The 12,551-nt window shown below is 40.6% G+C and overlaps 2 protein-coding genes across 5 annotated transcripts in view; both read right to left on the reverse strand.

The window, feature by feature from the left end:
* LOC101771816 (protein ZINC INDUCED FACILITATOR-LIKE 1) overlaps positions 1 to 4,464 on the reverse strand; it is a 6,062-nt gene extending 1,598 nt beyond the window's left edge. Inside the window, exons 1-13 of the mRNA XM_022828429.1 lie at positions 4,365 to 4,464; positions 2,740 to 3,402; positions 2,515 to 2,617; positions 2,315 to 2,417; positions 2,161 to 2,214; positions 2,012 to 2,074; positions 1,889 to 1,938; positions 1,715 to 1,790; positions 1,201 to 1,377; positions 871 to 958; positions 663 to 748; positions 466 to 573; positions 251 to 295 (exon numbers count right to left, since the gene is read on the reverse strand). Of these exons, the coding sequence (XP_022684164.1) occupies positions 251 to 295; positions 466 to 573; positions 663 to 748; positions 871 to 958; positions 1,201 to 1,377; positions 1,715 to 1,790; positions 1,889 to 1,938; positions 2,012 to 2,074; positions 2,161 to 2,214; positions 2,315 to 2,417; positions 2,515 to 2,606 (942 nt within the window). The 5' untranslated portion in view covers positions 2,607 to 2,617; positions 2,740 to 3,402; positions 4,365 to 4,464. The remainder of the gene's footprint in view (positions 1 to 250; positions 296 to 465; positions 574 to 662; positions 749 to 870; positions 959 to 1,200; positions 1,378 to 1,714; positions 1,791 to 1,888; positions 1,939 to 2,011; positions 2,075 to 2,160; positions 2,215 to 2,314; positions 2,418 to 2,514; positions 2,618 to 2,739; positions 3,403 to 4,364) is intronic.
* A 606-nt stretch (positions 4,465 to 5,070) lies between these two features.
* LOC101772225 (protein ZINC INDUCED FACILITATOR-LIKE 1) lies at positions 5,071 to 11,598 on the reverse strand. Of its 4 annotated transcripts, none has more exons than XM_022828428.1 (18): positions 9,898 to 10,036; positions 9,667 to 9,808; positions 9,115 to 9,155; positions 8,856 to 8,916; positions 8,647 to 8,749; positions 8,454 to 8,556; positions 8,328 to 8,381; positions 8,175 to 8,237; positions 8,053 to 8,102; positions 7,894 to 7,969; positions 7,592 to 7,792; positions 6,930 to 7,017; positions 6,582 to 6,667; positions 6,387 to 6,494; positions 6,045 to 6,089; positions 5,870 to 5,958; positions 5,514 to 5,557; positions 5,071 to 5,424 (listed from the first exon to the last, which is right to left on the reverse strand). In XM_022828428.1, exons 2-18 carry the CDS (start codon positions 9,764 to 9,766, stop codon positions 5,321 to 5,323), a joined length of 1,416 nt encoding a protein of 471 aa, XP_022684163.1. In that variant the 5' UTR covers positions 9,767 to 9,808; positions 9,898 to 10,036; the 3' UTR covers positions 5,071 to 5,320. The 4 variants fall into 4 exon arrangements, with proteins under 4 accessions (XP_022684163.1, XP_022684162.1, XP_004977467.1 ...); XM_022828427.1 differs by having other exon boundaries at positions 9,667 to 9,815; positions 9,898 to 10,035; XM_004977410.4 differs by lacking the exons at positions 9,667 to 9,808; positions 9,898 to 10,036 and adding an exon at positions 11,104 to 11,598.
* Between the last annotated feature and the right edge of the window lie 953 nt (positions 11,599 to 12,551).

Raw genomic sequence — 12,551 nt, forward strand, 5'->3', positions numbered from 1 at the left:
GAAGATTTAACAATCTGATTTTTCTGCACTATCTGGAAATTATGGATTAATAGGTATAATAGATTCGTCTCGCCGATTAGATTCGTCTTATGTAATTGGTTTTGTAAATAGTTTTACGTTTAATACTCCTAATTAGTATCTAAACATTCGATGTGACACGTGCTAAAAATAAGACAGTGGAAGAAAACGCCCCCTTATTTGATTTGTGTAAGCATACTATCCCATCAAATTCACTTGAGTTCATACATACCACGGCATTATTCTGTAGAAGGCAAATTCCTGTTGTTACAGTAATCTGTATAGGTTGCAAAAGAAGATTATGTAGACTTGAATACCATTAAAATTATTAAAAACTACTATTTATTCGCCACTATGTCTTCCATAGAAAAGGAGTTATTAGCTTACAAATGGTGCGGCGAGTTATGAAGTAATTTGAACTGTGAAGAAAGAAAGAACAATGCTTACTGCAAGAGCACTTTTCATCATGGCTGCAGAATAGAGGGCGAAAGAAAGTTTCACTCCAGATAGGTATGTCATAAAGGGATACGTTGCAAGAACAACTATAGACACAGCCTGCAATGTCATGTTGAAATTTTAAGTGATGATCATGAGATATGTATTTTTATGTTTATCTTTTGAAGAAACAGTAGGAGGCAACTCACAGAAGCAACACGTGATGAGTTGACTGTTCCAAGCACTTTATGAACCCAGCGATAAATGATAAGCTGGTATACTAGAAGACTAGCACCTATTATAAAGAAAATGAAAGGAGAAAATCCATATCAGTGTCTATACATTCACACAGAACGCTGCAAACATCTTTAGCTGGGAGGGATGGCAATGTAAGCGGAGGGCAGAGGGATGTGATACCTGCCATAGCAAGAACTTCACCAATGTCTTCAGTTGAGAAGCTGAGGCCACCATACTTCCGATCGCTCACAGCCCATAAGGATAGTATCTAGTATTGAAAGATGCACATCAGTGGTGGTCGGACATCTTTGTTCAGAGCTATGCGCGAAAGGTGAAATTGAGTAGTTAAAGCAGTAGTGCAGTACTATAATAGAGGTTTTTACTCATGAGGAATGTGTTGAATATCATTTATATGGGCTTACTAAGTATCATCCAAAATATAAAATACCCCACCGAGTACTAACAGGCTAAATAGGACATGAATTCTTAGAGAATATGATTTATTTTTACCTCACTATATGCTGTGTCATGAAGGCTAAACAAACAGTAAGGTAGCATAGTTGACACCCAAGGCTTGTTCTGAAGCAAACTCTTCCTGCGAGGTGAATCCCGATAATTGTCTTTTGGTGGCAATGCTTTGACTATTTTGGTATCCTTTTCAGGAACTTTATGTTTGTGTATAGTCTCCTGTAGTAAAGTCACGTTAATAATAAGACTAGATAATATTTGCAGTAATAGAGTGACAATATGCCTCAAATGAAGTTAAGTAAATACTACTTATAGTATAGCGTAGAATACATAGCAAGCATATTTTCTACAAAAATGACCACACTACACTCCAGTAGTGTATTTATTAATTGCATCTTGGGCAGCACATGCTGCAAGTTATGTTTATTGGAGAATTTATGGAATACAAGATTTGATTTTATCAAGCAGAAGCAAAAATAATGACAAAAATTAGTGTCAATATTTTCTATAGGCAACTAAAACGATGAGAGATTTTTTTAGTTGAAATGTTACGTACCGAAAGCCATGTACAGCTTATTAGGACAATTGTAGCAAATGACGATACACTTAGACAGGGTAAGAGGTAAGGAAATCTGCAAAATCCAATTAATTGAGCTATGATAATATGCAAATGTACACCACTAATTTCTAGCAATTTGTAATGGACTATAGTTGCGCCTGGATAATTTACCCGGCAAAAATTGAATCTTTGGAAAATATGTGAGGATATTTTTCAGTAGGCTGTGAAAGAAAAAAGAGACTGGAGTAAGAAAATAAGATACTTTTTCTCTCCTTTTCTTTTTTGAACTGGTACCTGTGCAAGGAAGCCTCCAAGAGCTGGACCAACAATAAGACCCAAAGCCCATGCCGTGTTCACCTATGATTAAAGTACATTCAGTTAGACTAATCTTCGCAATGAAAGGGTTACGTATAAAATACGCAGAGCTTGATTCATGAGATTACAAGTGAGAGTCCAAGTGCCTGATGTTCAGTTCGACAAACTTCAATGCAATATGCCTACAAAGGTTGATGAATGTAACTTCTAATTTAGCATACTCTTTTTGAAACACATAAGTTATAGTCTACGGATTTATTGAAACTAGTAATTTAGAAGTACCTTTATTGGGGCAAGTAGGCCATTTAGAGCACCCAGCACAAATCTTGTAGCAATTGCCATCCAATATGTTGTACTTAGACCAAACAGTGTGTTAAATATGACCCTGTATAGTGCATGCATGTGGGAAAATGAATTGAGTACTAAACAAATATTAAAATCTAAATGAGCTAACAATGAAATATAATTTCTGTAATACATACACAGACAAGATTGAAAATGCGATGACAGGCTTCCGTCCAATACGATCAGAGAGAATGCCCCAAAAAATTGCAGCAATGGCTCTGCCCACCATGTATGATGCAGCTGCAATTAGAAAATGCATTCCCATAAGTATTTTACATTTAAATTTTGAGCTTTGTGTGATATTAGTACTCCAACTTTAATAATATCTAACTTAAAAATCGATGGTGAGACAGAAACTATACCTAGAAAACCAGCATAAAAACCAATATCTTCCTCTGTTTTAGAAATGTGGAAGTCCCTTACCTATGAAAAGCAGGAAGAAAGATATTACTAAATAAGCATAAGGTATACAATCGAGAATAATCTGATTATGTTAATGATAACATTAGGCTGAGTCACATCAGACCGAGGAAACTACTTGGGTGTGGAAATATCCTCACAACAAAATGCAGATTTGTACCTCCCAAGTCTAAATTATTGGAAGTTTGGAACTCATTCGGTTTAGAGGTATACAAAACAAAAGAAATCTTTTGACATCTATGAGCAGCAGATTGCTACAAGTACAAACTTAAACTACTTCCAAAGGCTCCTACAATAAACTGAAACTACAATTCAAAAACAAAAATGAAACTGAAGTCATCACAACCCATTACTTGCAGTGTTCCTATCTTTGGTCATCTCGGCACAGCGTGAGTATATAAAACGGAGAACATGGGTACATAAGCCACTGATTGCGCTGCATGCTGCTGTAGGATCGTAGCCACCGATTGAGTAATTAAGGTCATAAAGAATGTCACCGTCCTCAAGATTAATACAAAGTGATATACAAGTAGATGACTGACTAGATAACATGACAGTACATACCATGAAATAGATGAATGGGAAGAGGCACGTGATTGGTAAAGCTGAAAAAAACACAAGGGAAAAAAAGTTACATTATCGTTAATATTTTGTCTGAACCAGATCTCAGCTTGCAAATTATTGAAAACATTGATCGAGTAATTAAAACAGTTAGTAAAGCGCGCACAGCTAAGGCGTTAGATGGATGCAAATGAGAAAGGAACAAGGTGGCAGGTAGCTAGACATAGTAGCCAGACACATAAGAGAGCAAAGCTGCTGCAGACGCAACTGCTCCCTATGTTTGTTAGTTTCAACTTGAATTTCTGACTTCAATTTGGAAGCTCCATCATCAGTCGTCTTATATACTAGCAGTTACACAAAAAGGGGAGACTAAACAGCCGTATTAGTACCGATCCAATCGGGACTGGCACAGAATATTAAGTTCTGTTGATAGCTTGGTCTTAGCCAGCATCCTACATGCATGAACATAATGCTGGATCTCAGATGGCATTGCCATAAAAAGATAACTTTTCGGACGATTTTTAAATATCGAGTTGCAGCCTTTTAAGAGCAATGGTGGGCTGTCTTCTGCTTTTCGTTGTGATCAGCTAGACGAAGTTATGCTACCTAGAGGAGGCAGATCAAGATTCAGGCATGCACCTTCCTACAACAGCAACAACTACCAAATATTTACATGCATGCACGTCCAATTTTCTATCACGGGTGGGGCCAGCAACATGCTCTGTCCTGTTTGGTCCAGGCAGAATGTCTCCGGCGACGCTCATCACCGGCGGCCGGCGAGCCGGCAGCGGCGGCGGACACTACTTAGAGCATAATGCAAGCATTCCCTGACGACCGAACTAGGCAAGAATCAAAATTGGCACAGTGCAGGCTCGAGTTCGATGTACACCGGATGCGTGTATGTCCAACAGAGTAGCTAGCAAAACCCAAGATGACTGAACCCAGTTGCCGCGCGCAAGGCATTGTCTAGAGCCTAATGTAGAGCAACAGTAATCGAAATACGTACATGAGGCGAGGGAGGTGACGCCGACGAAGAAGAGCTCCTTGTAGGGGATCCTCCCTTTGCTGCTCGCCTTCCGCCGCTCCATCACGCAGCCGGGGCAACCCTCCACCGCCGGCGCCGGCAGCAGCAGCGGCGCTTCCTCGGAGCCCATCTCGACAAGACAATTTGCTTCGGTCACCTAGCTACCTAGCTATCTGCAATGCAAAGCCACTATCACACTGGCACAGCATGCAACTGCTCAAGCTCCCTGCTCCTCTATATATCCATCCACAACACGGGTGGGCGCGGCAATGCTGCTGCCTGCAGAGAACGTGCTCCACGAGCAATAACAGTTTACCCCCACCTGGAACACAAAGATAGCTACACAACATCCAATTTTTCTGACAAAAATGTTCTCCACAACTTCGCTTCCACAGTTTTAGTATGTGCTCTCTGGCTGGTCTCTATTTACAGAAAAATACATGTCCGATTAAGGATGCCATGTTTTTTACACGACGCGAAGGATGGGCCAGTCAGCAGAACAAATAGAATCTTGAACAAGCAGAGCAAATAGAACCAAACCAGATAAACCATCAGGGTAGAATTGTCTACTAATTTCATTTCCAACAAATAATTCGGAGTTGCTGTACCTTACGTTATTGCTACTTACAGTGTAGCAACTCGGCACAAATGCCTGTCTAATCAAAAGCAAGCAATCGATTGGCCGCCATTTACCAATTATGCATTTCCTCCACTAAAATGCTGCAGTTACATAATAGCACTTACAGTTACACGCAAAAATCTCCATTTTCCTCTTTCAGGTTCCTCCTGGTGGAAGGGCATTATGCCCTTTACCTCACGGGTGCGTGACTTTTCCATTTTCCTCTCTCAGTTTCCACCTGGTGGAAGGGCATTATGCCCTTTACCTCATGGGTGCAGGACTCTATTTGAATATTCCTAAACTTCCACAAATTGAGTTTTTAATTTCTATTATATTGCTCTGGCACAGCCAAAAAGGGTTTGAATGTGAGAATAAGTCCGAGTAACTCAATCACATTCAGAAGAAAGAACACCATCTGATCACCTGTGCAGGTAGAATTAGAAAAATTATGTGCACCGCCAAAAAGAAAAAAAAAGGTATCTGGAATGTCCTAAAAAGGAACCTAAATTTACCTGGAAAGAAGAAACCATGCTGCCGTTTCTGTGCCCACGAGAACCTGAATAAATACACCCAAAATGAATCAGCAACAGTACATGCTTCACGTGGAGCAGATACATTCTCAATCAAATTTACAAAGCAGTAGGGCACTAGTAGATCAAATCTACAGGATATCTAAGCCTTGCTACTTTTGAAACATAAATTTAGCAGCAGGTGTAGTAGTCAAATTCAAAATACACCTCAGCCTTCCTATTTTTAAGCTTCAAGCACATTTCATTTAACTATAGGCAACGATCTGTATTGACAGTTTATTTCAACTTGGAACTCAACAAATTTCTTTAAAGAAGCTACAGAAACAAATTATACTCACACAATACCAGCTCCTGCTGGAGCAACTGCCTTGAAAAACGACATTCCTGTCATGGACAATCCATTTGCAGCTCCTCTTTGGTCCTGAGGCTGTTAACAAGTATTGGCATCAGTCAGTTGCAGATTAGGAGCAGAACTTTAACAATAAAAATTGAGCTGAACACATGTGTGCATACCACAGCATTATTTTGAAGGATGAAAGTGCCCGTAATGATGGTAACCTGATATAGTATGCCGTAAACTTTAATTATAACAGAAAATAAATAATACATAAAATCTAAATATTCAATAGAAAAGGGGCATAGACCGCTAAGTGGTGGGTAACGATGCAAGATTCATATGCTTAATATTTTTCAACCATCACCAGGAACTAAAGTTTTTTCTTTTCTTTTTTTTTCTATTTTCTGAGCAGAGTAACTGCATACTTTGTAAATGTAATCAAAACTGCCATATACACAGTTATTTGGTTCTAAAAGATCAAATAACATGACTCACAATGGGATGCAAAAGATACTCACAGCAAGATTATTTTTTATCACTGATGCAACATTGAGAACGATTGATAATCCAGGTTCTGACAGGTATGTCATATAGGGGTAGGCAAAGAGGATAGGTATGCACAGGATCTGCAAGATTGAGCAAAATAGTTCAGATAAGCAGCCAGAAGAGGAGAGAGACTGCATCAACTATAAGTAGCATAAGCTTTTACTCACAGCTGCAATCCGAGAAGAATTGATAGGCCCAAGAACTTTATTGATACGAGGGTACAGGAACAGTTGATATACAAGAAGACTGGCACCTGTAATGGAAGAGGTAAAATAATGTAAATGGCATTATCACAAATACTAAAAGTTGGTTGCAAATACCAGCAGAGGACAAAATTTGCAGATTTAGTACAGCTTCAGGGGAATGATCGAGAAATCATTTTTTCCACATACGTGTGAAAGGTTTATAATTGGGTACATACAGTTATCTAATTAATATTCTGTAGTACAAAAACCACTTTAGACTATAATGGAGTTTTTAAAAATTATAAACACTAACAATAATAAGAAATTCACCTGTAACTGCAAGCACTTGACCTACATCCTCGGACGATAAGCTGAGTCCACCATACTTCTTGTCACTTTCAGCCCATAGAGAGAACACCTGGAATTAGTTTTTGTTAGGGCTCTAATACATGCTGAAGTGTCTTCTAGACTATCCAGGGGGAAAAAACTAGGTCCTCAAGGCAATAGCAAGACACATCATACATAATTTCAGATCATTTTCAAATAAACATGGAAATACAAAGTTATATGTTGGTACAAATTCATATATGTAACCAAGGATAAACAATTGATATTCACAGCAATAAAAACCACCCTTAGACTGACAGGGATAGATTGCTTGAAAACATCCACTATATTTTAATAGCTAACTAACCTACATCAATTTACAGATCATGTAACAATAAAAGTCGTGTTCCAAAACAACTATGCCACTTTTCTCCATATATTTTGAAATCTCCAGTTTCTGGCAGCTTTATTGGGTGCCAACTTTTTTTTCTGACTTAAATTTTAATCCCAGAATGAATACACCATATTGAACATTATTAGGACACCAAGACCAAGTTCTTCAAATCTCTAACAGAGCAGTACTAGGTATGTTCATAGCATGCATAGATTCTTCCTAGCTTTTCAAATCATAAATAAATATCCCACAAGTGTTAATAAACAAGTACCTCTGTGTAAGCCATGTCATGGAAGGAGAAGATGCAATAGATAACTATTGATGACATCAATGGCCAATTCTTGAATAAGCTCTTCTTGGTATTCAAACTTCCACTTTCTTCAACCTTTTCTTTTGGATCAATCAGATGAGCCTCCAAAGCTTCAATGCTCTGGTTTTCATTTTCACTACCTTTATGCTTGTGCAAAGTCTCCTATAAAACATTTTGAGATGCTTTATGGTGGGTACAGAGGAATCAAAATTAAGTACAAAATATTGGTGGATGCCAAATGAATTCAAAGCGATTTCACATACCGGCATCCATATGCAGCTTATGAGAACAGCAGCAGCAAAGACTGACGTGCATAAGCATGGTAAGAAATACGGGAACCTGACAAGTTTCCACAGAAAGTAAGTACTTTGTAAATTGATTATTTGGGACTATCTTCTTCTGCTATGAAAAAAAAGAAATACCTTCCAAAGAGTGATTCAGGTGAAAAGACATTTGGAAAATTTTCTGCAGGCTGTCATAAGGAAGCCAAGTTAGCGCTGACAGTTAGATATGCTTTAATATTGTAAAATTGCCTCTGCTGTACCAGTGCAAGGTAGCCTCCTAGAGCAGGACCAATGATGAGACCTATTCCCCATGCTGTGCTGACCTAAATTACGTGAAAGTGAATTCAAGTATGAAAATCATTAGAATATATAAGAAATATTAGTAACACATCAATGTGAATCTTGTATCTTACAAGTGATAATGCTAGAGCTTCATGTTCTGGTCGGCAAACTTCAATGGCATAAGCCTGTAACATTCAAGCAAGATGTTATTAACTACAGCGCATTCTAACATTTAAAAGCTTGCAAATTCACAATACCTTAATTGGTCCAAGTAGACCATTTAAAGCACCAAGCAAAAATCGTGTAGCAATTGCCATCCAATAGGTGACACTAAGCCCAAACAAAGTATTGAACACAACCCTGAGAAATTTTAAAAGAACTAAGTTAAGAGTCTCATTTCCACGCTCAATCAACATTCTTCCATATAAATGGAGGCAAAATGTTACTAACACGGAGAAAATGCCGAATATAACAACTGGTTTTCTCCCAATACGGTCTGCCGCTATTCCCCAAGCTGTTGAAGTCAAGCATCTACCAAACATAAATGAAGCACCTGAAAGCATCCATGGTATGTAACTGATCAGTCACAAAAAAATCACCATTTATAAATATTGAACTAAGCCAAGCTGAATATGAGGGAGAAATTCATCAAAACTAACCTACGAAACCAGCATAGAAGCCGATATCTTCTGTTCTTTTAGCAACATTCAAGTCTCTTATCTGTACAGTAAGAGACAACATGAACCCTCTTTAGGTAAAGGTACTTACTAGATGCATGTGTGCACAGGTATAGACAAAAAAAAGGTCCTTAGGCAGATCAAGGTATCCAAAAAACATAACTGATGTACTACCAACTTATTTGTCATATACTGCAAAGCCCTGAATAACCAGAAAAAGGTTACCAAATTGTGTACATACCATAAAATACAAGAAGGGGAACAGCGATGATATTGGTAAAGCTGAAAAAAGAAAGAAGAAAAATTAGAAACAGTAAATATGCAATGGACGGTATTTATGGAAATAAAGAAAAGACACGAGAAGCGAAGCAAGATTAGCAACATTGGGAAACAAATGCCAGTAATGTTCTGTAGGTCCAGAAGTGCGGACGCCGACATTTATCAAGTTAGTTCAGTAATAGTGAGAGTGACTAAGAAACTGCTGAATAAGACCTGAGAGAAGTGCTCATGCACTCGGAGAAATCAACCTTAAATAAAGACAGCATATGATTGCGCATGATTAAAGATTGTGACATGATGAACAGTATAAGTACAGAGTTTTATCTGTTAAGTCCTAAATGCCACCTAATTTAAGTGGTCCTGCAACTTGTCACAAATTAATATTCCATCGGAAGTTGCGTGGTATCTCTGTCAGTACATCTTCAAAATGTGAGGAGGTGATATAGCAGAGGTAGGGAGACACTGCAACAACTGCAAACAACCCATAATTACAGGACAAAAAAATTGGTAGCACCTGCAGCCTCACAGCAGGAAATTTTTGTAAAATTTCTGCAATGAGTCAATGACACAGTAGCAAAGAATTGCTGCAGCAAACTCATGTAGTTGCAGTACATTTCTCTGTCTTGGCAATGGCAACCACAAGCACTAGTTATGACCTGCTAGCTATTGTAACATGTCATTGTCAAGAGAGAAGTCATCCGGAAGGACCCGAAAAGAGGGTGTGCTATGGAAGAGGAGTCCGTACCGGCCGTGAGAGAAATCATCCAGACATAGAGGAACTCCTTGTACGGCATCCCCCTGAGGAGGTCCTTCCTCCGGTCGTAAGCGCAGCCTGGGCACCCCGGGTGGTACTCCTCCTTGACCCTGAGCAACGGCGAAGTGGCTTCCTCCCCCATTGTCGGCAACCAGCGAATTCCTTGCTGACCCGGCTCCCTCAATGCTTGCTCAGAACAGCACCAGAGATGGGAGCAGGGAACGCGCAATTAATGGCGCCTCTGCTCTCGGCCAGAAGAAGCGAATCAAGGAAGGCAAAAGCCAATCCTTCCAGCGCTGGCAGGTGGCCACCGAAGTCGCCAAAGATGTGTCCTTTCGCCCTGCCGTGCCCAATGCTGGGGGCAATTAGTATTGCCCAATGCGAGAGCCGTTCGTCTATGGCGGCGTTCCCATCTTGGGGAATTGAAGGGGAGGACGAGGAAGACGAAGCCAACACTAGTTGCACCTCGTCCGGCTCACATTGGACGTGGCGCCAAACGGAACTGCTTCCAATCCAATCCAACCACGCGTTGCAGGGCATTGGCATCGCTTCACGGGCGCCGGAACCCCAAAAAAAAAAAACAGAGAGAGAGAGAGAGAGAGAGAGAGAGAGAGAGAGAGAGAGAGAGAGAGACGAATGGATGGCTGCCCTGCCCCCTCTCCTCTGCCTGGATGGGAACGGAGGAAGGATTGCGTAATTGCGTCGCAGAAGAAGAAGAAGATTCGCGGAGGTTCCTATTGTGTGGATAGAATGGGCCTCAGCAGGCCTATTATTTAACTGCTGGTATATGGGCTGGGCCAAGAGAAGTAGGAGTCGGGCCTATGCTCATTTTTCTATTTCCCCATGGATGGATGGCTGCTTAATCATCATCATCATTTATGCCTCCTGTGCCTATTTTATTTGATCAGTACACGCCTCTCTGTATTTCGTCTTGACGAAAACGTAATTTCGCAGCGCTGAAGGCTTTTACACAAATGGCTGATCGCTAAAGTGATGCAGTGATGGCAACAGCAGCTACGGTGTTGGAGTTGGCAACTCTCGTCATGATCATAGCAAAAGAAAAGGAAAAAAAAACACAAAAGAACTAGCCACAAGAAAAGGAAAAAAAACGCAAAAGCATTTACTAGCAAGCAGGGGGATCCGATATGGTCGAGGCCGGAGACACAGACACAGAGGTATGGAGCAGCCAGTACGTACCTGTGCAGAGGGTGACGATCCAGACATAGATGAAGCTCCCGTAGGGGATGCCCGGGTTGGCCGCCTTGCGACGGTCCACGGCGCACCCGGGGCACCCTTCCACGTACATCCTGCCGCCGGCGGTCTTCGTCTCCAGCAACGGCGACGACTGCCCCTCGTCCTCCATTGTTTGGCTCCTGGAGATGGATGCCGATCGATATTCGATGTGCTCCCTAGCTTCTCTCCTCCCTCCGGATCCTCTCTGTCTCTTGTACTAGTGGCGATAGATCGATGGGATGCCCGACCCCCAGCAATGATTCCCTCAGAGGAACGAATGGCTGAGATGGGCGGGTACAGCGTCTGACCTCTGCACATGCATTTCCTTTTTTTTCTGGGCCGGATGGAAACGAAAGAGATCGATGGACAGCAGAATTGAAGGGGCGCGTGCTTTTAATTTGGTGGCTTCCGTTCCGCGGTGGTCAAGCAGCTAGCTACTCCGAATCGAAGTACCTACGCTGATTCGATCCGAGCTAGAAAGCCAAATCGAATTGCCTATTGCTACTAGCCAATCCAATCGATCGGCCAGTATATATGCTGGCCTGGCATCAGCACATGCGTCAGAGAGTGCCACTGCACACCTCAGCAGCCAGTTTGTCGCGGGCTACTCCATCCGTCCCAGATTACTGTGTAGCTTTTTGTTACGTAATTAGATACATGCCGTGTTTAGAAAAGTTACGACGAATAGTAATTTGGAATGGAAGGAGTACTACGAGTATGGTCACCACATATCCTCTCCTAATATTCGTTGCTCCCTCTGTTCCAAAATGTAGATTGTTTTAGTTTTTCTGATCTCATAGATTTTGATATGTATCTAGGTGGTATATCTAGATATATAGCAATATCTATAAATCTAGAAAAGTTAAAATGATCTATAATTTGGAATGGAGGAAGTATTATAGCTGCTTCCTCATCGATAATTGATCGAGTCATCCGCGGAAGAAAAGTTAAAAAAACGGACTTGCATGCCTCCTGACCGTGAATTAATTAACTTCTCCACGTGGTTATTTGTTTTAAGCCGTGAACTAGTAGTCATATCAATAGCAAAGGGCCAAGCTCTCCCCTGACCAAACATTGACGTCCACGCCGATTTGATTTGATTCACGAAATAAAAGTGACAGTGATAGATGTCTTTGACGTCTTCTTCATATAACACACTCATTCAGATGTCACTCACTTTGTGTTGAAGGTGATGAAGCTAATAAGCTTGCATTAGTTGGCACTTGGTTACATCAAATGCCCAAATCCAAGTATATATCCATCCTAGGTTAATGATATTCATGTGATTTCTTTAGCTTGGTATTGCACATTTGATCTAGTAAATGTCCTCCTGTTTAATTGTCGTCTATTCTCTAGTTTTTGCAAGTCGGATACTCATTTATTATATATAGCCACACTGCCACACAACATCA

The sequence above is a fragment of the Setaria italica genome, chromosome VII, assembly GCF_000263155.2.
Source record: "Setaria italica strain Yugu1 chromosome VII, Setaria_italica_v2.0, whole genome shotgun sequence".
Classification (NCBI taxonomy): domain Eukaryota; kingdom Viridiplantae; phylum Streptophyta; class Magnoliopsida; order Poales; family Poaceae; genus Setaria; species Setaria italica.